Consider the following 26,995-nt stretch of genomic DNA (forward strand, 5'->3'; position numbering starts at 1 on the left):
TTCGTTGGACATCGCTAGGCTATCACTACTGCGTTTAGACTTGATGTGGGAGGTGTTCAGGTACCGTTTGAGGTTTCGTTTCGAGTCGGGGATGGCTTGGGGAATAATAAAAACCTTAGGAAGATTAATGGTGTCGAATCTCAAATTTTGTGTCGTTTTGTTGTTGCATTCGATATTGGGGTTGTTTGGATTGTTGGTACGGGTTGGAGTCGATACCGTAGCGTCCTCGGATGGGACTCGTGGTATTGATTCATAGTCTAGTTGGTTTAATTGGGAGAAATAGGCAGTGCAAGACTTTTCCCGCATATTTGATTTTTCGAGGCTACACGGACCCTTACACGGACCCAAGCACGGGGTCCGTGCCTTTGTTCCTTTCTCAGTGTCAAATTTCCAAGGCTACACGGACCCTGGCACGAGGTCCGTGCCCTTCCTTCTTTTCGAGTGTGTCCTTACAGTAGGTACACGGACCAGGACACGGGGTCCGGGTCCCCCCCTTTTTCTTCGAGACAAATTTTACAGAACCTACACGGACCCGTAGCCGGACCTGGGCACAGGGTCCGTGTACTCCATTTTTGGGGAAATTTACGTTGATTTCTTTGGGGTTCGATGTCATGGTTTAGCACGATAATTATACGAGATCAAGTCCTGAGTGATCTAGAATGTTATAAGCTATTTAATTACTTCGGTGGTGAGCACGAGCACTTACGTATAAGCTATGAAAGTTAAGGGTTTGAACTCATGTTAGTATGTGCAGCTGTGGCCCCAAGCGAGATCCAACGAATCCCTCAACGCCAAGTAAGTATGTTCGACGTTCAAAAGAAAATATTTTCATGTTTTTGAGATATGCTAAATGTCTTGTGACCAAACTATGTATGGGGTTGGAAAGTTGTAAAGCATGACCAGAGACTAATCCACTCCGGTAAAGCATGACCGGGTTTAGATCAGGATTGGAAAGCTTTAAAGCATGACCAGGGACCAATCCACCCGTTAAAGCATGAACGGGGATCTCATGTATGTGGCAGTGGAACATGGCCCAGTAGTATGTTTAGTCTGATCAGGCGTATTTATGTATGAGTCACTTGCTTTGAAACATATCTCTACGAAAAAATGATGAAGTTTATGTATGTTTAAGTTTATACGATGCAAGTATGTTTAAGAAAAGTTTTACGTTGATGGCACATCTATGATATGTATGTATGTTCAAGCTTTTGTATGCAAGTTCAAGTTTCAAGTATGTACGCTCTATTTTAAATATTCATGTGGTTTTATTACGTATTATTTGTTATTCACAGTTTATGCATGTTGAGTCTTTAAACTCACTAGACTTGATCGATGTAGGTGAGGATGATTTTGAGGAGATGAGACGTGGGGACCAGTGAGCCGGCTTGAACTGAGCGAGAGGCTAAACCCGAGGACCGCACATGTTTTAATTTTTATGTAATGTTTCAACTAATTTGATTTCACGTTTTCTTTACAATGTTTAAACAAGTATTTTTCTGTAGCAAATTTTTTTAGTGATCTCTTTTAACGCAAATATTTTTGGATGAACAATTGATTTATGAACGAAAATTGAAAGTTCATTTGGTATTTAAGAAAATTTTAATTTTTCGCAAATTTCAAGTAGTTTAAAAGTACGGTACGTTACAAAGCCAAAGAGCTATGGACTTCTCTAAGTAGAATTTGTAAGAGAATGAGAGGGTAAGATTATAATCTTCTTTTTCAATTTTCTCTTCCGTGTCGGCAACATTTTCCTCAACATCCTGTTCTCAGTAGCAGTATCATCGTCAAAAACAAATTCCTCATCATCAGAGGTGGAAGAGGAGCTATTAGACTGGTCAGGCATGTGTTTTCAAGTTCTTGTTGAATCTCAAGATCAGGTTCGTCATCAGAATATTCTGCAGCAGGAATGCAGAGTCCATTTCATTTTTCAAATTGACCAAAAACTGAGTGAGGGAAACACCCTCCTTTTTAGAGAAACTCGGTCCCTTGAGAACCTCATTTTCTTCAATGGATGGGCGAATTTCTTCATCTCATCAGAGGAGCTACTTGCGGGGGCACGAGCAGTCTTTTTTTGAGCCATAATTCATAATCGGCGTTCTCTGAATCATCATCAGAGGTGTATTATGGGTAATCCAATGACGGTCTAGCATATGATTCGCCTTTGTAGAGAAATCTTTTGGAAGGAGTGTAGTCAAGATTGTATCCTGCCTGAAATTTCGATCGGCGGACTTGAGGCGGTGGTGAAAACACTTGATTCAACACTGAAAAGTCTGGCAAATTCTCCACGTCAATCTCATTCTCAGGTTCTCTTGGAACAATGGTTGGAAGCGGAACAGGTACCTATATTACAAGAACAATTGGCAGAGATGATGCTTCGGCAGCTTCCTCCGGTGTTGTCACACCAGGTGCAACACCATCTCTATAGCCCATCTCGCTACGAATATCATTAGGATCAAATCATGCCACTGAAAATTTTACAAAAGATCGAGAGACTAAGCAACAAGGGAATCTGTGAATTGCGAAGAATAAATAAACTTATGTTTAAACAAATCAATGAAAGATATATGTTAACCAATTTATCTGTTACGGTAAATAATTAACCCGCAAAACAATCCTTAATATCCTAGTAGATTACTGACCAACGACAACAATATTTAACATATATATTTTTGAATTTTTAGGAAAAATATCAGCATAATTAAGGAAAAAATCCAACATAATTGATTTCCAAAATAACTTCCACATTTAAAATCCACATTGGTTTATCTCCACTAAACCATTAGAGATCATAAATATTGATTTTTAATTAATTGGGTTTTTCACCATATTTCGCATGCTGAATGTTTTATAACCTCTTGAGAATAAAATATTCACATACCTATATATATACATGACCTAATTATACCTAAAAATAAAATGAAACAGAATAAAAATATAATATGGAACAACACTCCAAATTGTGAAGTTATTTTTTCTTTTCAGAAGTGGTAGCTCACATACTAAAAGAACGATTTTCGACTCCGCTATGTAGCTTTTTTCTATTTTTCTGAATTTTGAGATAGAATTAGTAGCTCTCATATTAGAATAAACGTCTTCATTTGACTTCTTTAGGTATCATTTTCAATTTTCTTCAATATATATATATTTTTTTTCTTACTCTGGTTTTTCTAATTCATTTTTCACATGTGAAAAAATCATGGAATACACTAACATCCCTAAAAAATTTTGTGACTAAAACAGAGTATTCACCACAACCAAGTTCTTGAATGATATTTTGATAGCAACTGAGAGCACATCAGGAAATTAGCCAGCACGATACAAACATCACATAGAAGAAAATGAATGAAAAGTGCAGAATTCTTAATATCCTAAAAATGCACATGAATATTAGGTATTGTCCTAGATGTTGTATCATCCAAGAAAACATCCCCGAGTGATCAGAATGCGCACATGCTGAGAGAATTTCTAATATTGTAAAATCTCTCGAAATCTAATGTTTTTGTGAATATGTTTGCCAATTGGTTATTAGTCCCAACATATTCCATGCAGATCAAACCTTTTTCGTCTAAATCTTAAATAAAATGATGTCTAATGTCAATTTGTTGTTCAGGAGTATTGTACACGAACTTTTGAGATGTCAATTCCACATGAATTATCACAGTAAACAATGAAAATCTCACTATTAAGGTCATAGTTTTCTACCATTTGATTCATCCATAGAAATTGAGAGAAACAACTCTCAACTGCCACATATTCAGATTCCGAAGTCGAGAGTGACACAAAATTTTGCTTCCTACTGTACCATGAAACTAAGTTATTTCCAAAGTAGAAATACTCTCCCGTAGTGCTCTTTCTGTCGTTTAAATCTCCAGCACACTCGGCTAAATCTTACTAAATTTGTATTGATTTCTCTAATGTAACACAATCCCATATCCAAATTGCCTAATATGTATCGTAAGATACGTTCACTGCTTTTAAGTGCATGATTTTTGGATTTGATTGGTACCTCGCACACAAACATGCACCAAATATGATATCTGGACGACTTGCAGTCAAATATAGGATACTGCCAATTATGTTACGGTACAAGGTGTTGTCAACACATTCAACAACATCGTCTTCGCATAATTTCTCAATAGAACCCATGTGAGTTTTCATGAGTTAAGTGTTATCATTGTAGAATTTTTTTCACAAGATTCTTTGCATACTTTCTTTGACACAAAAAATATCATCAAGCATTTGTTCGATTTGTAATCCAAGAAAAAAACTTTACTCTCATAACTTGCTCATTTCGCATGTCAAAAACATGCATTCAAAAAATTTATTTGAATGCTTTAATGTAGAAGCACAATAAATAATATAATCCACATAGATATGGAAAATAAACATATTACTTTTCGACATTTGAATAAAGAGAGTTTGTCAACCTCATCTCGTTTGAAGCTCGTCTTGATTAGGTACTCAGTTAAAATACCATACCATATACGTGGAACTTGCTTCATTACATAGAATGTTTTCTTCGACTTGTAGATACAGTCCAAGTGTTGTAGATCTTCAAAGCCCTTTGGTTGTCTCACGTAGACTTTCTAAATTAAGATCCAATTTAAAAACAACTTTTCACATCCATTTGATATAATTTAATTCTCATATGGCATGCAATGACAAGCAACAGTCGGACTAAATCAATGCAGTCTATGAGCAAAGGTCTCAAAATCAACCAGATCTACCTATGCATACCCTTGAGCAACCAATTGTGCCTTATTCCTAATAATGTTTCATAATTCATCGGTTTTCTTTTTCAAAATCCATTTGGTTCCAATAATGTTACCGTGTTCGGGATGTTGAACTAAGTATCACACATCATTCCAGACAAATGTTCTAGCTCATCATGCATTGTGTTGATCCAAAACTCAACTTTTAAAGCTTCATTAACATTTTTTGGCTCAAGATTATAAATGAAACAAGAGGGTCATACCTGAGAGTATATGGAATGCATACATACTATCCAGTCATCTTTCGATAGTCAACCTTTTCCTTCATTTGAATTTGCATGTTCCCATGTGTATCTCCGATTATCTGTGACGAAGTATGGTTTTTCTATATTTTCTGGAAATATCTTTTTCATGCCATCATCACTTTGTTGATCACCCAGGATTCTGTTGGTCTCAGAGGTCGTGTTGTGCTGGGTGTTACAGCATCTGGCACAACACCTGCATTATTCAGTTGTATGGACACTTCCAACAAATACTCTATATCATCTTCAATTGTTTTTCTTCAAGATCAGCAAAATTATCAAATAAAATATGAATAGATTCCATTTTCATCCTAGTTCTTGTATAAAACATTCGATAGACACAATTATTTGTGGAGTATCTAAGAAACAAGCGCTTATCTCTCTTATAATAAAACTTGGCTTGTTGATCTCTATAATTTAAAATAAAACAAATGCATCCAAAAAAATTAAAATATTTAATATTTGTTTGATTTGTCATGATTATCTCATTGGATGTCATAGTAGAACAACTTCTCAAGTATACATGATTTGAAATATGGCATGCGACATTCAGGGCCTCAGTTTAAAACCGTTTTGAGATATTCTTTGAACTAAGCTTCACCCTAGCCATCTTTTTTCTGTGTGGCAATACCATTTTTTTGGAGAGTTTTAAGATAGAGAATTCACGAGTTAGACCCTTCTTATCGCACAATGATGGAAACAGAGAGTTCAAACTCCTTACCATGGTCGGTTCTGATTTTTTGATTACCTTCAAGTTATGCAAGTTAGTAATCTTTGTAAGTAAAATTTTAAAAGCAATGAAAGTGTCTGATTTTCCCTAAGAAATCTTGCCCATGTAAATTGTGAAAAATAATCGACATAAATAAAACAATATTTTTTTATCTCCATAGCTTTCCACTTCCATTAGACCCATGAGATCCATACGTAGTAGCTCAAAAACTTTTTTACGCCTTTTCAGGGTGATTTCTACGTCATTAAATTCCAGATCTTCCTCATTACTTGAATTTCCAAAAGTTGTATCATTGAAGCAGACTTATTTTTGAGTGATGTTTCGGCCAAATGTTGCAACATCAGAGGCAACACCAAGTGGATTAACTCGCAGCTAGCGTTTTTGTTCCAAGAGTGCAGTCAGGGAATTGTGACTTTCTTCTTTATTGGATTCTTGATCCTCATCTGATTCCTCATCACTTAAGGAGACATTTGGTTGAGATTTTTCAGGAGCAGTTAGACTTGAAAACTTAGATTGTTGTCTAGTTTTTTTTTTGTCTCTAGTAGTTTTCAAATAATCTACAAATTTCTTCGTAATTAATGAGATGACAGAGGTCCGACTAATTGAATTCTTGTGACATTTAAAAAAATCATTTTAGGAATCGTGAGAAACTTGGAAAACAATAGTCTTACATTAGTCCTTCTTCTGTAATTCCATGTCCATCTCGAAAGGACGAAGGGAACTAATCAAGTCATCTAGTGCGAGATGAGTTGTATCTCGTACTTATTCAATTGCACATATCTTGATATTGAAGCACTCCGAAAGTGATCGTAATACTTTGCTGACCAATCTTTCATTTGAAATTGGATAATCAAGGTTGAATGCTTCATTGGATATCTCTCTCAAGAGACGATCATACTCGGTGATTGTCTCAGTTTCTTCTATCCTCGAACTTTCAAATTCAGAGGTTAGCATTCTTAACTTCGTTCTTCATACACTTTCAGATCCTTCACAATGTTTTTGAAAGATTTCTCATGCATCCTTAGCAAAAATACAGTTGGTAATCAAAATGAACATGTTAAAATATATTGATGTGAAAATGAAATTTAATGCCTTTGAATTGTACTTCGAAATCTGGACTTCATCAGTTGTCCATTCACTTTTTGTTTAATCAAAATGTTACCATCTTCATCAAATTTTTTGGAGGAGTCCAACCATTGACAACTTGTTGACATGTTCTTTTATCTAGGGGCTTGAATGCTTGATATAGAATCTTATTTTGACTTTCAAAAGAGCATAGTTGGACACGTCCATTGAATTTTACCTGTTAAATACAAATAACTAGAATCTCACTTGGTAAAGTCAAGAGTTGGCTCTGATACCAAGTGAAAGAATTTTTTTTAACATAATAGTAAGGATTGGGTGTATCAACTATAAGTGTTGTCTCGTATGTTATAACACCTTGTGACAACATGCATTAAAAAAATATAACACACAAATAAATAACTTAATTAAAAATGACACCGAGATAATTACGCACAAATGAGCACTCACTTGTGCGATACCTCAGAGCAAAATAATTACTAGAAAAGAAATGAAGTTTACAAAACCAATCTTAGTGAAGAAACGAAAAATTATATTCTTTAACAAGTCAAAGAAGTAAATTGCATGATACAATATCAATAACAAAAATAACCAAAACATAGAATGCAAATCTGTGTGGCTGAAATTTTGGGCAACAAAACAATTCTTCAATCAATACTTTGTACGAATGTTGCATTCAAGTGTCTCCAATACGTCACGACAACACAGTGAAACAACGATACTTCGTCTTTGAGAGTTCTCAGAAAATTATCCCAAACTTTATATTTGTTCTCTCGTATCTCGTTAGTACATTATGCATAAACTATTCTTTAATATATAGAGACTTGTTTTGATATTTTTAGCATATCTTGAATAAAACTTAGTTTTTCATTTAAGAAACAAACTTTTTTAAATATTAGATATCAAATTTACAGTTTAAGGAATTTAATATTCTAGAAAGACAAAAATCTTAATATACAATCTCAATTAAAAGGAAAAATAATTTTAAAAAATTATATCTTGCAATGGAAGTTACGTTTCCTTTCAAAGAGATTCAAACAAAATCGTTACAAACAAAAATCATTTAGAGTTCAACATGGAAGAAATAATTGGATAGAATATCCCCCAATCGATGTTGTCCTCTCTACTTACTCCAAAGCAGTAACATATTGAAACATGTCATTTGATCAGCAACGAATTAATTAGGAAAATGGATTTGAAATAACTTTGATTGTAGTTGGTTTGAAATAAAAGTAACTTAAACCAACGTTGAATGAAAAATTTCTTAAAGAACAAAATTGATTCACGTTAAGGATTCATCCAAATTCATCAACCCATTCCATCCGAACAAAAATTTGTATGAGACGATATCACATGTCGTATTTTGTGAGATGGATCTCTTATTTGGGTCATCCATGAAAAAATATTATTTTTTATGCTTAGATTATTACTTTTTATTGTGAATATCGGTAGGGTTAACTCGTCTCACAGATAAAGAATCATGAGACCGTCTCACAAGAGACCTACTCTTCCATCCGAATACAACTGATATCATGTCTGAAAGGAATATTGTATTCATATTTAATCTATACTCCATTTAAATGAGATATTACGATTTTGCATTTCTAGACTAATCTAAAGTGATTATATGATAAGATATATGCCATGTATTTGAATTGAAGACTTATCTCTAAGATTTGATATTTTAGCCTAACATAGAGATCAATTCCTAATAAACTGTTTAATTTCCTTGCTTATAGGATCTTGAGCATCTATGGAAAGAGATTGAGAAAAGGAAAAGAAATATGTAAAAAGGGAATAAGGAGAGAAGAAGTTTTGAGACGATTACAACTGAGAAAAAGAGCATCGCTGCAGGACTCTCCTTGGAGCTGAAGGTTTCGGTGCAAAGTCGTTTGTGTGATTGACTCACGTCACAACCGTGTTGCTGATCGATGTTTTTAACACTCAAGAACAACATTGACGCAGAGTGTTGATCGAAGAGTGGTTTTCGATTAGTTTCAAGCAATACGTTGTTACATTATGCATCTGGTTTTATGATTAGTTTCGATGCATCTTTAGTTCCTTGAAGTGTCAAGGAATCTAGTTTTGTTATTTTTCACTAGGATTGGTTTGGTGTAAACGTTTTTACATATTTTAATAGTGAAATTTTTGCCATGAGGCATCGCACAAGTATTCGTACTTGTGCATGATTGAAAGTTTGGTCTCTGCTTATTTATTGCAATTATACCTGTTTAATTAACAAATAATTTCCGCTGAAGTGTTGTGTACTGGTGTTAACAACACCTTAGCACAACACCAAAATTCTGATATATCAATTACTGAATATTTTCATTATAATATTTTAATTTCCTGTACGTTTATTAGCAATAGCACTCTAAATTTGTATCAGAGCCATCACTTGATACACTAAGTGATTGATTCTGGTCATTTGTTGTCTTTACAGAAAATACACTAATAATTTGATGGATCCGCTAGCATCTAGCACTGCTTTTAGACCACCGGTTATGGATTGTTCAAACTATGCACTCTGGAAAGTTATGATGAGGATGTTCATCAAATCTATTGAAGAAAGAGCATGGCAACGAGTCTTAGACGGCTGGTCTCCACCTAGGATACTTGATGATGATGGAGATAGTAGAAGTAAACTAGAGAATTCATGGTCCAATGATGAAATTCAAACCTCAAACTTTAACTCAAAGGAACTCAATGCTATATTCACCTCTGTTGATGTCAACATTTTCAGCCTCATCACCAACTGCATCTCTGCCAAAGAAGCATGGAATATTCTACAAAAACACTGCGAATGGTCTGAAAGTGTTCGCAGAACCAAACTCAGGATGTTAACCTCCAAATTTGAAAGCCTGAGAATGGACGAAAATGAGACTATTGTAGAATATGATAGAAGATTACGTGAGATTGCAAATGAGGCTTTTGGTCTCGGTGATCCTATGTAAAACAAAAAGCTGGTTAGCAAGGTCCTGAGATCTCTTCCTGAATGCTTCAATATCAAAATATGTGCCATTGACGAGTCCAAGGACACCTCTACACTTAACTTGGAAGACCTGATCAGTTCACTTCGAACATTTGAAATGAATCTGGACCTACAGAAAAAATAAAGGGAAGGCCGTTGCTTTACAAACCATAGATGACTCCATGAATAGTCTAATTCAAGAGGCAAATGAATCTGATCTTGGTGAGGAGTCAATCTCCCTGATTAATAAGAAGTTTGGTGACTACTTGAAACGAATGAGAGACAAAAAGAAAAGTGTGTCAACACCAAAATCTTCTTTTGTTCCTTTTGAAAGAAATAAAATGCCTGCATCTGTTCAAGGGAATTTTAGATCAAAGAATGAAGCTTTGGGTCGACCAGAGGGAAAGAAACTTGACTCAGTCCAGTGTCGAGAATGCTCTGGATTTAGCCATTATGCAAATGAGTGTGCCAACCGACTTCGAAGAAATAAAAACATGGCAGTCACCTTGAGTGACGAGGACACTGATGAAGACCATGATTCTAAAGAAGGAGACGATTGTACCTCCTTTACTGCTATCCAGATAGATACGAAGAAACTGCAGGTCAATCCCTTTTGTGTTGCTACTGGTGTTGCAACACCAGGCCGCAACACTAAGTCAATATCACGATGTTTTAATGCTAAATCGCTGGATAACTCAGATCTCGATAATATCCAGGAATCTGACCAAGAAGAACTAACTGTGGAAATCATCCAGATTATGTACGAAAAACTCTACAATGATTGGCTCAAACGAAATGAGACAAACTCCATACTGTCAAAATAAAACACTGAGTTGAAGAGTAACTTGTCCCGTCTTGAAGTCTTACTGACTAAGAAAGACCTTGAACTGTGTAAGGTCAAGGACAATCTTGAAAAATCATCAAAAACACTTGCAAAATTCAACTCAAGCTCATCAAAACTTGACATAATGCTGACTATGGGAAAGGACAGCAGATCTGGGCTTGGGTATGTGGAAAGTATGTATGAACATGGTGAGTCGTCTAACTTCAGTTCAAGGACCACAGTTTTTGTGAAGGGTGTTAAAGACTGTATTGAACCCTTATCAGAAAATCCACCGATAAAGACGACTCAAAGCTCAAGTTTGGTCACTGAATAGAAGCTGAAATCATCCGGTTCATCTCCCTCACCTTCAAAAGCTCACTCTTCAGCAAAGGTGTCACAAGTCAAGAAACCTGCTTCAATCCCAAACTCCAAGCCAAGAAAGCGTCATTTCATGTGTCACTACTGCAATAAGCCTGGGCACATCAAACCCTTCTGCTATAAACTCAGAAATGACTACCTCAGGTGGCATACGAATCGGGTGTTACATAAGGTGTTGCCCAACATCGCAGTGAAAAGTTCCGCCATTAAGAAAATTTGGGTACCAAAAACTGTTACACGATACAATGTAATTTATACCTCGTTAAAAACTAACATTGCAGGTGCATGGTACTTTGATAGTGAGTGTTCTCGTCACATGACTGGATCCAAAGAACATCTTATTGATTATCTTGAAGTAAAAAGTGGACGAGTAACCTATGGAGGTGGTGCCAAAGGGAGAATTGTAGGCAAGGGAACCCTGAATTTTGATGGACTTCCCGTACTTCACAATGTCCTACATGTTGAAGGACTTAATTCGAACTTAATAAGCATAAGTCAACTCTGTGATGATGATTTACATGTTAGTTTCAACAAAAATAATTGTGAAGTCTTTAATGATGAAAATGTATGTGTTATGTCAGGAACTCGGTCTGCTAATAATTGCTATCTTGTGGGAGAAGGTGATGATTGCCTGGAGTGCCAAGGTAAGAAATTTGGATCTATGGCATCAAAAACTGGGTCATGTGAGCTTCAAGACCTTGAAGAATCTGTGTAAATTTGAAGTTGTGAGAGGTATGCCTAATTTATGTTCAGATAATACATATATTTGTAGACCATGTCAGAAAGGAAAACAAACCCGTGTTGCGCACCCGGTGTTTCAACACTTTGTGATAACACGCTGCTTTGAACTCTTGCACATGGATCTAATGGGGCCAATGGAAGTTGAGAGCTTGGGTGATGAGAAATACTCGTTTGTTTGTGTTGATGATTTTTCACGTTTCACTTGGGTAAGTTTCTTTAGGGAAAAATTTGATTTTTTATGTCTTTAAAAAATTGCATGCCAGGATAACTAATGTGTATGATATGAGGGTGGTCCAAATAAGAACTGATCATGGTAAGGAGTTTGAGAATTCATATTTCACTTCCTTATGCGAAAAGAAAGGAATCACTCATGAATTTTCAGCCCCTAAAACTCCCCAACAAAATGGAATAGCGGAAAGGAAGAATCGAACCCTTCAAGAAATGGCTCGGGTCATGCTAAGTTCTAAAAATGTGTCAAAACGTTTTTTGGACAGAAGCTTTAAATACTGCGTGCCACATTTCCAACCGTGCTTTTTTAAGGAGTGGATCTACCATGACATCCTATGAAATCTTGATGGGGAGAAAACCAAACCTTAAATACTTTCATGTCTTTGGTTGTGTTTGTTATGCCCTAAATGATCGTTATCATCTTGCAAAATTTGATTCCAAAAGTGATAAATGTCTATTTCTTGGATATTCAATAAGTAGCAAGGCTTATCGTGTTTTTAATTTGAGAACTAGAACGACTATTGAATCAATTAATGTTGTGTTTGATGATTGTGTGGATCTGACAGAGAAATATAAAGAGGATAATACTGAAGGACTACTGGATACAAGTGAGCCATCGACCAGCACTGGTGTTGAGCCCAGTGAGGTAACACCGGGCACAACACCACCTCTGAACAAAACAGAAGCCATGGAAAATGAAGATGTTGATGATGATGTTGTGATAATCGACAGCGGGAGAGATATCCTCAGCAAAATTCAGAAAAATCACCCATCATCAAAAATCATTGGCGAAATACATGATGATGTGCAAATAAGGAAAAAGGAGAAGGTTGACTACTGAAAGATGATAGGATTAGTTTGCATGAGCTCTACATTTTCCCAGGTAAGTCACTCATTCTTTTGTGTCTCTAACTGAACCTAAAAATGTTAATGATGCACTAAAGGATGAATTTTGGGTCAAAGCAATGCATGAAGAACTGGAACAATTTGTGCGCAATGATGTCTGGGATTTAGTTCCTAGACCCTCGAATATCAATGTTATTGGATCAAAATGGATTTTCAAAAATAAAACAGACGAATTTGGTTTCATTATTCGAAATAAAGCTCGGCTGGTAGCTCAAAGGTACACGCAGGTTGAGGGGGTGGATTTTGATGAAACCTTTTCTCTTGTAGCCCGAATTGAGTCTGTTCGACTGTTGCTTGCCATAGCATGTTACATGCGCATCAAGTTGTATCAAATGGACGTAAAAAGTGCTTTTTTAAATGGAACTTTGAAAGAAGAAGCATATGTGAGTCAACCAAAAGGATTTGAATACCCACACCACATGGACCACGTCTACAAACTAAAGAAGGCACTGTATGGATTGAAACAGGCTCTACAAGCATGGTATGATAAGTTGGCTGATTACTTGATCAAGGGCTTCAAACGAGGTGAAGTTGATAAAACCCTTTTCATTCAAAAGCTCAAACATGATATTTTGATATGTCAAGTGTATGTAGATGACATTATTTTCGGTGCCTCATCTCAAACACTTGTTAATAACTTTGTTAAGCGCATGTCATCACAGTTCGAAATGAGCATGGTAGGTGAATTAAAATTCTTCCTTGGTTTACAAGTAAAACAAATGCATGATAGTATTTTTTTGTGTCAATCCAAGTATGCCAAGAATCTGATTAAAAGGTTTTCAAATGACAATTCTAAGCATATGAAAACTCCCATGGGGTCAAGTGAAAAATTTTCTAAAGACGATGTTGCCGACGGTGTTGACAACACCATGTATCACAGCATCATTAGTAGTCTTTTGTACTTAACTGCGACTCGCCCCGATATCATGTTCAGTGTGTGTCTGTGTGATAGGTACCAAGCAAACCCAAAAATATCACACCTAAAAGCTGTGAAACGTATACTGAGATACATTGCAAGCACACTAGAATTAGGTTTGTGGTACACTCAAGAGACTAACACAAATTTGGTAGGCTTTTCTGATGCTGACTGGGCTGGAGATCTAGATGATAGGAAGAGCACTTCGGGTGGTTGTTTCTATCTAGGCAATAACCTAGTGTTATGGTTTAGTAAGAAACAATGTATCTCTATCCACTGCTGAGTCTGAATATGTAACAGCAGCTAGTTGTTGCACACAACTTGTCTGGATGAATCAAATGGTTGAAAATTATGGTTTTCATAGTGATGCAATGATTGTTTACTGTGATAATTCAAGTGCTATAGACATTTCTAAGAATCCTGTTCAACACTCTCGAACAAAACACATAGACATAAGGCATCATTTTATTCGAGATTTGGTTGAAAAAGGCATCATTCGACTGGAATTTGTTAGGACTGAGAATCAACTGGCTGACATATTCACGAAACCTTTGGATTTTGAGAAATTTTTCAATCTTCGGAAGTCTCTCAGCATGTGCTTTCAATAATCACACACATGTTGTCATTGGTGTTGCCAACACCAGTAACAACACCATTTTCGCATGTCTATTTTTAGGATGTTATGCATACTACATAATCATAACATCCTATTTATCTGTGTAAAGGTTGAACAGTGAAGGCAACGACTGAAAGGTACTATCTGAGTGTTCATACTTCCAAACAAATGTTGAGGAATAAATTGTGCTCAATCCAAGGCATCGAGTAACTGAGGATATTCGTGGAAATCATGATCTGGTCTAATGAGAAAAAGTGACTTGGAAAATGTGAAGCATAAGGAGAAAAACAGAAAAGAGGTAAATAACAAAAAATAATTTGTTTAGAAAAAAATGGAAAAAGCTACCTGGAGGAGTCCATTGAAGACCGTTCTTCTAGTGTAGGAGCTACCACTTCTAAGTTAAAACAGTAATAGAAAAAGCTACCTAGGGGAGTCCATTGAAGATCGTTCTTCTAGTGTGGGAGCTACCATTTCTGAATCAAAGAAAATTTTTATGGAAGTTTGAATAAAACTCAGTGGTGTTGCCAACACTATGTTCAGACACAACACAATCTATACACTGTCTGACATTTTGATAATTCATCATATTGGAGGCATATTTTAGGACATGCATATTGTTTTTCGTGAATCCATCATGTGCAGTGACATATCAGTCTTGACTCATAACGGTTGATGAAAATCCTGATTACCTAAATTTTGAATTTGTGTGACTACTTGTGTTAGTGGGTTATAATCGACGTGAGTTTTTCATTGGATAAACTTTTGAAATGTTTCTAGAATTGAATAGAATCAAAGTACCGTTTGAAGGAAGGGCAGAATAGCAATTGTGTAAACGGGTAAATTTAGAATTGTTACCGTTGGGCCTAGAGGATTCTGTTACATTTTTTTACCGTTACTGTGCGGCGTTTCCCGATCAAAAATCTTACCGTTGCAGCTAGGGTTTTTATACTCAACATTATGATTTTTATGCGAATTATCGTTTCTTGCTTTCTTGATATTCCGAAATCAATCTTCAACTCCTTCGCCGTGAATCATGTTCTCTTTTGATTTATAGTTTTACTTTCTCTCCGTGAAAATGGCATATAACCAATTTGATCCGCAGTATATCCGTAGTGAAATGGTTGCGAGTCGTGATGTTCTTTTTGCTTCAACACCACCAGCAACACCATCAACAGCCCCTTCTGATGATAACCCTCTACAGATTGTGGTTGCTGATCCAGAGCCCATCCCACTGGAGGAAATTGCTCCAGGAGAACCTGAAAATCCTTGGGATGCAGACAATCCATCTGATTATGAGGCTTATCGACGGGCATTTCCTCCACAATCTCCAATTTATCGAAGACGCTCAAAGCTACATGTAGGATACAGTCCCGATTTTTCTGCTCCTAAGAAACCACGCATTGCCACCTATTTCACGCTTGATCCGGATTTTTCATCAGGAGACAACTCCAATGCTGAAAACTTTGAATTGGTTGCACAAAAGCGGCCTACTCTTACCAAAAAGGCTTCTGCCTCCTCATACACCTCTGCTGTCCCACCGGAGAAATCTCACGATCCTCCCGAAGAGGTATGTTTTTCATCTGAGGACGAACACTCTCTGGCTGATTTTCTGAACAGCTTGCGAGACACCAAGAAGGGGAAGAACTTGGTGCACGAAACTTCCGAGAAGGTACCATCCGAATCTGAGTCTATTTCTGCTGCAAACTTCTCTGATGATAGCTCAGAAAAATTCGTGGAGGCTGTGGAAAGTGTAGATGCAACTGAGCACGGTGTTGAGCCAGGTGTTGGCAACCCTGACTCGGAGGACTATAATCTTTCTACCTCCTTTTCTACAAAATTCTATACTGAGTCTTCTGTGGCTCAATGGTTCCTGTATGCACACCGAGACTTCATGGAGGAACAAAATATTGATTTTGAAGCATACGGGAAATACAACTTGACCACTTTTCTCCAGGCCAGACGTTTGAGTTCGACCGTAAATTCAGTTATGCCTTATGCTCGGAAACCAATCCTGAAATTCTACTGTAATCTGACCTCCAGTGTTGGAGATGGTGGATCTGCAAAGTATGGGAGGGTGTTTGTCCGATACACCATCTATGATTTCTCTCCCTATACCATCAATAAGTTCTACAACACTCCTGAGGCTGATGATGAGGATGATCTCCCTCACATTGACGACATTACTTCTATTCTAACGGAGGACTCATCACGAAATTTCCAAGCCGCCCAAAGCGTCTTGCAGTGGCCAACTTGATATCATTTTAATCTGTCCTTCACAAGACTGATGTTCGCAACTGGACTCCCTCATCCAACACAACTGTGGTTACAAGACCACAAGCGATTACCCTGTTTACAATTGGCATGGGCCGTAACTTCAATTTTGGAAAATTGGTGTTCACCCCTGTTCTTCAATTTGCAGAAGGAGAAATGAAATCCACAAAGCTCCCATTTCCCTCTTTGATTTTTGGAATCCTGGAGTCTCAGGGATTTGTTAAAGAAGCTGATGAACAGTTGATAGACATTGGGGAATCACTCAAAATCTTCCTTGCCTACTTTAAAGGGAATAGAATTTTAGATCTCCCCTGGTCTGCTACGGGTGCTGCCCCGATAAGTGGGAACAATGCTCCTTCATCTGCTGCTGTTGTTGCCCCTGGTGTTGGCAACACTGCACCCTCTTCATCATCCGTCCCTGAAGGATTTATCTTGCTTACCACTTCAGAGGTCCACGCACAAATTGCGTTTGGACTCCAGCAAATTCAACAGGCACAGGACACTATTACCTCTGCCCTTCAGCAGATTACCCAGGCCAAGACAACCATTTCTTATCATGAAAATCTGATCGCCGACTATCGACTGCTTCTTGAGGTTGGATTGCATTCTGGTCAAAAAAGAAGAGATGATCATGATCGTCCTCACCACATGGGAGATGAAGATACTGCTGGGGATGACACTATAGGAGATGGAGATACTGCTAGGGATGACACTGCTGTGGACTGACTGAGTTTTTATTTCTTTCCTTTTTGTTTCTTGCTATTATATTTTCTCTCTCATTGCTCTAGTTGCTTAATTCCTTGTGGTTTATTTCTTGCTCTCTTGCGCTTGAGTAATGCAATTAGATTTCTCTTGTTTATGTACTTGAGTAATGCAGTTCGATTTCTCTTGTTTATGTGATGTGTGATTGTGTTGACAACACCGTCAACGACACTACTAAATTCAGGGGGAGAGGAAACTTTGTAACTTAGGGGGAACTATACGCTAAAAACTCAGGGGGAGATTATTTTTGGATGTTTTGTCCAGAAATGAAAAAAAGGGGAGATTGAAAGGAATATTGTATTCCTATTTAATCTATACTCCATTTAAATGAGATATTACGATTTTGCATTTCTAGACTAATCTAAAGTGATTATATGATAAGATATATTCCATGTATTTGAATTGAAGACTTATCTCTAAGATTTGATATCTTAGCCTAACATAGAGATCAATTCCTAATAAACTGTTTACTTTCCTTGATTATAGGATCTTGAGTATCTATGGAAAGAGATTGAAAAAAGGAAAAGAAATATATAAAAAGGGAATAAGGAGAGGAGAATTTTTTAGACGATTACAACTGAGAAAAAGAGCATCGCTGCAGGACTCTCCTTGGAGCTGAAGGTTTCGGTGCAAAGTCGTTTGTGTGATTGACTCATGTCACAACCGTGTTGTTGATCGGTGTTTTTAACACTCAAGAACAACACTGACACAGAGTGTTGATCGAAGAGTGGTTTTTGATTAGTTTCAAGCAATACGTTGTTAATTTATGTATCTGGTTTTATATGATTAGTTTCGATACATCTTTAGTGAAGGGATCGGTTAATAGGTGGAAAGTGTTTAGAAGGGAGGGTTGAATAAACACTATCGAGTTTTGTATTCTTTTCGAATATTGAGTTCAGTTTAGTGACAAACTGACCCTTGGTATCTCGTCGGTCAATAACAATCAATTTAACTGAAAAACAGTTGCGGAAGTAAACTGACTGAAAGATAGAATAACTGACAGTAACTAAAATTAAATGCACACGATTTGTTTCTGGATGTTCGGAGAATAGAATAACTCCTACGTCACCCTTTCTATCACGAAGATAGGATTTCCACTAAAAGACTTTGATCGAATACAAACTTTGTACTGACCCACTTCAGTTTGGACTTATCACTTGCCAAAACTGAAACTCTTAGTATACAATAACTTTTACAGTGCGTGACTGAATATAACGCAACTGAATGAATATAACAGAAGATTTCAAAGTGCTAACAAGCTCATAAAGATAGCCTTAATTGTTACTAATAAATCTGATAAGAGTGAGCTTTTATATCTGAATGTAAGTTGTGATTTCAGCAGAGTAATAGCAAGCTTGAATAATATGATAGTTCGTGTATTTTTCTCAGCTGCTCTCTTAACCTATTTATAGGCTTCCTTCTCAACGGTAATATTTAAATAACGTTTTGAATCTTTATATTCGTTGATTGCCACGTCGATATTCTCTGACATTCGTTATACTGCAATCTCTGAAATGCGACGTTCCACTATTTGTTGCAGTCTGTTGTGTACTCCTTGTCGGTTGTCGTTCTTAATTAATGATATGCACAGCTGAGGGATCAGCTGAAAGATACTTTGCTGAAAGACTTATAACTGATTGTTTCAATTGATCAGTTCCCAACTGATCAATCAGTTATACTTCTGCCTCAACTGATGACGTGTTTAATATTTAGCTGGTACGCATTCAGTTGTGTAGTTCAATTTTCTCGTATTCAGTTATTTGCATAAGCAGTTGGTTCGCAATTTGTCAAACGCCGAAACTTAGTTTTCAACAATTTCTCCCTTTATGGTGTTTGACAAAACTAAGTCAATAAAAACTGAACAACTGAACTCATTGTAGATAATATAAGGATTTGATCAATTTAGCTTTAAGAACTGATGATCTTCAAAAATACAAGAACTGCTACTTCAAACTGACTGCTCTTCAACTAGAAGACTTCTTCTGTTGTTCTATAATTTCTTTAATCTCTTCCCCCTTTTTGTCAAACGTATCCATTTTAATAGATAATCTTCGAACATCAGTTGATAGAACGTTGACAGTAGTGGAGATACTTGAGACAGCAGTAAGCATTATGGTTTGCAACAGGTCTATTTTTCTTGAAACAGAAGTCTCCAGACCTTCAACTCGTTTACTAGTAGACTCTTGAGTTGCAGTGAGACTTTTTGCTAAACCCCTTTTCTTTTGAATGTCATCTACTGCAAGAGAGAGAGAGGTTACAGCAGCTTGAATGGCCTTCAATTTCTCTGAATTGAATACTTCAGAATGTTCTAGTTTCAGAGTGTGAGCCAGTTGAGTGTGCTGAATTTTGTTGATGGAAGTAATCATCTGATTCATGTTATTCTGAAGATCCTGAATTTCTTCAAGAACTAAGTCAAAATCTGTGGAAGAATGCGGAGGTGACTGTCCAGACGCTTCAGGTTCTTGTTCCCTTTAAACTTGATCAAAGACCACCAAGGTCCTGTCAGATACGATCGATTCATCAATGGTCTATTCTGGAACAGCTGTTTCAGTTATTGCTTCTTGAACTAGAGGAGGTGATGATTGATCCTGAGCAGTAGATGAGCCACCTTGCTGAATATGAGAGTCTATGGGGTTTTCAGCTGGAGGATCATCAACTGATGCTACTGTATGATAATCAGCTGAGACTTGTGCTGGCTCGTCAGTTGGTAAATGTACAATATTGAGCAATTGAGCCTCCATAGTGTCAGCAATCGCTTTATCAGTTTGATCAGCAGGTTCAGCAGAGACAACAAGCTTAGCGGGCTCTTTAATAGGAGTCTCTTGAGCTGCTTGATCAGTTGAGTGATCAACTGATTCAGAAATGGGTGCATCGGTGTGAGATTTTTGTACTACTGACTGAATAATTTCATCAATATTTGCTAGTGTCAAGTCAGCCTCTGAATAGATTTGATGATCAGCAGCAGAAGATTGAGGTACATCCTGTACTGGCTCTTCAGTTGTAGCAGTAGCTTGTACAGGGGATGAATCTTTGTGTTGAGAAGGCGATTTATCTTCTTCATCATCTGAAGTACCTTCATGAATGGTTATTTCTTGATCCATCTCCCAAAATTTTATTTGTGATTGCAGAGCCATAAGATCAGTTTCTAGCTGCTTGAGCACAGTTCGATCATTATATGCAGTTGGACTAGTGGGAATATAGTTGCTTTTCAATTCCGCAATCAGTTGGCCCAACTTCTTGGCTCTGATTTGATCAAAGAAATAGTTCTTTCTCCCTAAAGCTTGAATTATTGTAGCAGCCTTGACCATTCTGATAACACTTGCCTCCAGCTTGATGAATGTATTTAGCTTTGACTTCTTTTTCAGCTGTTTGGCAAATGTGTGCGTTCTGAACTTAGTCCACGCATCATAAATCTTCAGTTTTGATTCAGCAAAAACATTGACCTGTTCCCAGATGAGGTCAATGTGAGTCTGAATTACGTTGGATGGCCTTGGCTCTTCAATCCACTTGCCTTTTCCTATCTCATCAGTAAGAATATGTGGAATGTTCAGTCCAGAGTGAGTAGTGTCCACTCGTTCCTGAATGACGATTCCCTTGGGTCAAGGAGGAGCAAGGATCGAAGGTTGATTGATTTGGATCAAAGGAGCTGCAACCTTTGTTGATTCCTTCTTCTTATCAGTTGGAATAGCTATCAAAGGAATATCCTGAATAGGCTGTTGAGCATCTGAAGATTTTAGTTTCTCAGTTGGAATAGATGCCAACGTAGCTACTAGCTTTGTCTTCTGAGTGCGTTGCTTTTTAATAATCAACCGATAAGCTGTTTCCTCAGAATCTGATCCACTGACGATCAGTTTTCTCTTGATAGTCTTCAGTTGTGCCAGAGTCTTGGCCTTTTTAACTGATTTGGGAGCAGGCTGTTGAGTTCCAATCTCCCGCTTGATCTTAACAAATTGATCAGGAGACATGTCCAGTTTAGTCACTGGTGGCTGAATGTTTTTGGCATTGAATACTTTGAATTTTGATGATCTCTCTTAATCATCAGCTACCAATCCTTTGGCATTCAACAAATAACTCAGTTGAACAGCAAATCCCTTGGACTGCTTGGTGGATTGGAGCATATTTTTCAAAATTTTGAAGATAATGCCCTTCCAGTTGAGTCTTCGTTCTGCCATGATAGCAGTGATGACTTGAAAATTTTTCCAAAGTAAGAGCAGCAAAAGACCCTGCTTTCGCCAAAAGCCCCTTGGCTACTATATCAGCCAGTAACTGAACTTCATGTTTTAGTTCTTTCTTTGGATCGGAAACTTTGATTTTCCGTCCATCAACGGAGAGGAGGGTTTGCATCTCTTCAATATCAGATGCTTTGACCTCAGCAAGATGTGCCAATCCATCAGAAGGCAACAAAAATAGTTCTCCAAAAGAATCTTCAGAGATGGTCAACAACTGACCATTGATAGTAGAAATGATGTTTCCATCAGAATTGATCTTTCCATTGGAGTAGAATTCTTGAAGTTCGTTGGGGTAAATCTTCTGCAAAGAATGTCCCAAAAATGTCCGTAGACCTGCTGATTAGAGCTTCAGAAATATGTTTTTGACATCAGTTTCTCTAACTGATAGAACTGATCCAAAGTTAATAGCCATAGCGTTCAATATGTGTGCAGGAATTTGGTTTGCCATTTGAAGTGAATGATTTCATGCGAAAACAAAAACTTGAAATTGTTTTTGCTCTAAAAATTTTGGTGTAAACGTAAGGATGAAGAACTGAAATAGAGCGGGTAAAGTACTAATATACGTGACTGTTCGAATTTTTTAGACACGTATTAGTCAAGGAAGTACTGAATAAAAGACGTGTGTACGTGTGTACGTGTGGTAAAAGCGTGTTGAAAATACGTGGATTAAAAAGGTCCACATTACAGTCAGTCACTTGATGAGATATAGCATTTAATGCCAGTCATGTCACTAAATATGGAATAAAAAAATGGTTAGTGTTAACTTATGTGAGAAGATTAGTGAAATTATCAGCTGAACGATCAGTTGTAAAACCGTGTCTTTTCAGTTGAAAATTTACTAACTGTTGTCTTCTCAGTTAACTTTTTAAGCCAATATTTCCCATTAATAAATGCATATAAAGATTAAGGAAAATTAATCAAAACGAATTAAATAAACTCTTATGCTTAGAAGGTTAATCATCTGATGTAATAACGTTGTCCTTTCATCTCCTTTGACCCTGGCTATAAATAAGAGTAATTTGGTTAGTCTTAAACATATCAGCAAATAATAATCAAAGGTTATAATGGCAGGTGCAAGCAGTTCAAAGAGTCCAGATATGGCTGAAGCTTTCATGAGCTCGGCGGTGGAGAACAGAAAAGCTGCAATGGAAGATGAAGTCTTCCAAAAGATCCTTCAATACTGGGAGGAGCTTCAAGGACTCCAGTTTCTCTATGAATGTGGAGAAAATACCACTCCCAACCTGCTGGTAAAAATAAGCAAGTATCGAGAACGCTTGTACGTCTCTGATACGGCTGACCTCTTTGAAGATGGATATGTCTACCAGCTAATGCTTTAAAAGGAACGGAGGATCTTAGAGCATATAGCAGACTCTGATAGCTTCCTTAAGACTACCACCGGTGATATAAACCACTGGATGGCCAAGTGGAGGTCTTTCGTTGAGGAACAATATTTTGATGTAATCCGTAACAATTTCTTTCGATAAATAAAATGTTTATCAGTTTATATTTGTTTTTTATTTTCCTGCAAAGATTTATCTCACCATTTGATGAAAAAATCATGAACTGAACATAATAAATGACAAATAGCAAACTGACATCATTTAGAAAGTAAGAACTGATATGTAACACACGTTAAAAGACAACTGACATATTAGCAATAAAACTGATTAAGATAAATCAATTAATCCAAGTATATTGCGAAAGTGAGAAAACTTAGTCTCAGGCAATGCTTTGGTGAAAATGTCAGCTGATTGTTGTTCGGTTGAGACATATTTCAGTCGGATGTCCTTCTTCAAGGCATAATCTCTGATGAAGTGATGTCTGACATCTATGTGCTTGGTTCTGGAGTGAAGGACTGGATTGTAGGTAATAGCAATTGTGCTTGTGTTGTCACAGGATATGGGCGATTCTTTGGCGATGACTCCATAGTCTCTCAGTTGCTACTGAATCCAGAGCAGTTGAGCACAGCAACTTCCAACAGCAAGATATTCTGCTTCAGTTGTGGAAGTAGCAATAGATGTCTGCTTCTTGCTGAACCAAGAGATCAGTCTGTCTCCTAGAAATTGACATGATCCACTTGTACTTTTTCGATCAAGCTTACATCCTGCATAGTCTGCATCTGAATAGCCAACTAGATTGACAGAGGAGTCTTTAGAATACCATAACCCAACATTCTGAGTGCCTTTCAAATATTTCAAAATGCGTTTGGCAGATGAGAAATGTGATTGCTTTGGGTTTGCTTGAAATCTGGCACACATACAGACAGCAAATACAATATCAGGGCGACTAGCAGTTAGGTATAATAAAAAACCTATTAAACCTCTGTAAAGGGTCGCATCGACTGATATTCCCCCTTGATCAGTGTCTAGTTTAACTGATGTGCTCATGGGAGTACTTGCAGCTGAACATGATTCGATGCCAAATTTCTTCTGCAACTCCTTTCTGTATTTAATTTGACTGATAAACATTCCTGTTTCCATTTGCTTCACTTGCAGTCCAAGAAAAAATGTCACCTCACCCATCATGCTCATTTCGAATTTATCCTGCATCAACTTAGAAATTTCTTGCATAATTTGGGGTTAGTTGACCAAAATATGATATCATCAACATAAATTTGAACAAGTAAAATGTGATCATTTTTTGAAAATTTGAACAATGTCTTATCAACTGATCCAACAGAGAAATCGTGATCTGTTAGAAACTTTGAAAGAGTTTCATACCAGGCTCTTGGAGCTTGTTTAAGACCATATAAGGCTTTGTTCAAATGGTAGACATGATCAGGAAGAAGGTGATTGATAAAACCTTGAGGTTGTTCAACGTAGACTTCCTCTTGCAACTGGCCATTTAGGAAAGCACTCTTTACATCCATCTGGTAGACTTTGAAATCTTTGAATGAAGCATAGGCAAGGAATATTCTTATGGCTTCCAATCTTGCAACTGGTGCATATGTTTCATCGTAATCAATTCCTTCTTCTTGCCTATATCCTTGTGCTACCAATCTTGCCTTGTTGCGCGTAACTGAATCATCTTCGTTCAGTTTATTCATGTACACCCACTTTGTACCTATAACAGTTTTTGAAATTTGTCTTGGAACTAGGTTCCAGACATTCTTATGTGTGAACTGATTCAGCTCCTCTTGCATAGCAATTGTCCAGTTTGGATCAGCAAGGGCTTCATCAGTTTTCTTCGGTTCCAATTGTGATACAAAAGCTGAATGAATGAATAAGTTGAGCATCTGATTTCTAGTTCTCACCGGATCAGATGGGTTACCTATTACCAATTCTGGAGGGTGTGATTTCTTCCATCTGTATTCAGCAATTGTTGTATCCAAGTCAGCAACTGCTTCAGTTTGCAAGTGGGTGTTTTCTTCATTTTCAGTTGTTGTTGCATCAGTTGGTAATTGAGTATCTTCAATAGGCTCCACCAACTGATTTTCAGGAACTACTTCCTGTTCAAGTGATTGATCCACAATTTTCAGGTTCTGGTGTTTGAAGGATGTTTCGATTGATATGGCTTTCTTCTTCATGATCATCCTCCAAACTGATATCTGTAAATCTGTCAACTAGATCAACTGGATCAGTTGGCTTATTTATTAGTACAATTTCGTCAAAAACGACATGTATAGATTCTTCAACATTTAGTGTGTTCTTGTTAAACACTCTATAAGCTTTGCTGACTGATGAATATCCTAAAAATATTCCCTCTAAAGATTTAGCATCAAAGGCTTTTAAAAGATTTTTGCCATTGTTAAGAATAAAACATCTGCAGCCGAATATTTTGAAGTAGGAAACCACACTTTTACGTCCGTGCCAGATCTCATAAGGTGTTTTCAAATGATTTTTGTTAATCATTGATCTGTTCTGAGTGTAACACGCAGTATTTACTGCCTCTGCCCAAAACCTTTGAGAAATGCCAAAATCAGCAAGCATTGTTCTAGCAGCTTCTTTTAGGGTCCGATTTCTCCTTTCAGCTACACCATTTTGCTGAGGAGTTCTAGCTGCTGAGAGCTCATGCTTAATTCCAATATTTTCTAAGAAATTTGAAAGAATTTGATTGATGAATTCAGTCCCTCGATCGGATCTGATTCTATCAATTCCAACTGATTTCTCGTTTAATAGTATTTTGAAAAGCTTGATCAGTTGAGCAGCAGTTTTGTGAGGCCCGGGGCCGAAGAGGGCAGGGGGTGATCGCCGGTACCATCAGTTGCACGGACAATGAGCGGATCCTGGCAGGCTTCTAGGTGGAGGGAACATGAATGGACCGACCCACACGGGAATGAGAGGGATTCCGAGACTGTTCAATGTAATGGACTGTACAGTTGAAGAGGGCTTAAAAGATTTGATTTGTACTACTCATATCACGAAGGTGCATCTTCTTTTCGGTAGCTCATCACATAAGAATTCCAAAGTTAAGCGTGCTTGACTTGGGGCAATTTTGGGATGGATGATCTCCTGGGAAGTTTCCTAGGGTGCGTGTGAGTGAGGACATAAGCACGCTGGAAAGACTCGTCTTGATACAGTGAGGACAGTTGTCGAATCTGGGACGTGACAGTTGGTATCAGAGCCGATCTCTCTTAGTACGGTATGGTTCGGGGACGAACCAAGCGGAAGCTGGTGGGCATGTGAGGCCTGGGGCCGAAGAGGGCAGGGGGTGATCGCCGGTGTCATCAGTTGCACGGACATTGAGCGGCTCCTGGCAGGCTTCTAGGTGGAGGGAACATGAATGGAACGACCCACACGGGAATGAGATGGATTCCGAGACTGTTCAATGTAATGGACTGTACAGTTGAAGAGGGCTTAAAAGATTTGATTTGTGCTACTCATATCACGAAGGTTCATCTTCTTTTCGGTAGCTCATCACATAAGAATTCCAAAGTTAAGCGTGCTTGACTTAGGGCAATTTTGGGATGGGTGACCTCCTGGGAAGTTTTCTAGGGTGCGTGTGAGTGAGGACATAAGCACGCTGGAAAGACTCGTCTTGATACAGTGAGGACAGTCGTCGAATCTGTGACGTTACAAGTTTGGTCTTTGGATTTGAGAAATATAACCCAATAAATCTTGAAAAATCATCTACAACCACCAAGGTGTATTTTATTCCCCCTAAGCTCATGACTGGTATTGAACCAAATAGATCCATATGTAACAGCTCCAAGCATCGGGAAGAAGATTTACTGCCCTTGTTTTTAAAAGAAGATTTAACTTGTTTACCAAACTGACATGCTGAGCAAATTTTATCTTTGGTAAAATCCATTTTGGGCAAACCAATGACAAGATCGTGATTACTCAGATAAGCAATGGATTTAAAGTTCAGGTGGTTTAGTCTCTTAT

At 37.4% G+C, this 26,995-nt stretch overlaps 1 protein-coding gene across 1 annotated transcript; it reads left to right on the forward strand.

Annotated features, from left to right (window-relative positions):
• Positions 1 to 9,289: 9,289 nt before the first annotated feature.
• On the forward strand, positions 9,290 to 12,809 carry LOC142523747 (uncharacterized). The gene is made up of 6 exons (XM_075627480.1): positions 9,290 to 9,777; positions 9,935 to 10,538; positions 10,695 to 10,830; positions 11,281 to 11,519; positions 11,581 to 11,731; positions 12,535 to 12,809. Exons 1-6 carry the CDS (start codon positions 9,290 to 9,292, stop codon positions 12,807 to 12,809), a joined length of 1,893 nt encoding a protein of 630 aa, XP_075483595.1.
• The last annotated feature ends 14,186 nt before the right edge of the window (positions 12,810 to 26,995 follow it).

The sequence above is a fragment of the Primulina tabacum genome, chromosome 14 (assembly GCF_025594145.1).
Source record: "Primulina tabacum isolate GXHZ01 chromosome 14, ASM2559414v2, whole genome shotgun sequence".
In the NCBI taxonomy this organism is placed as follows: domain Eukaryota; kingdom Viridiplantae; phylum Streptophyta; class Magnoliopsida; order Lamiales; family Gesneriaceae; genus Primulina; species Primulina tabacum.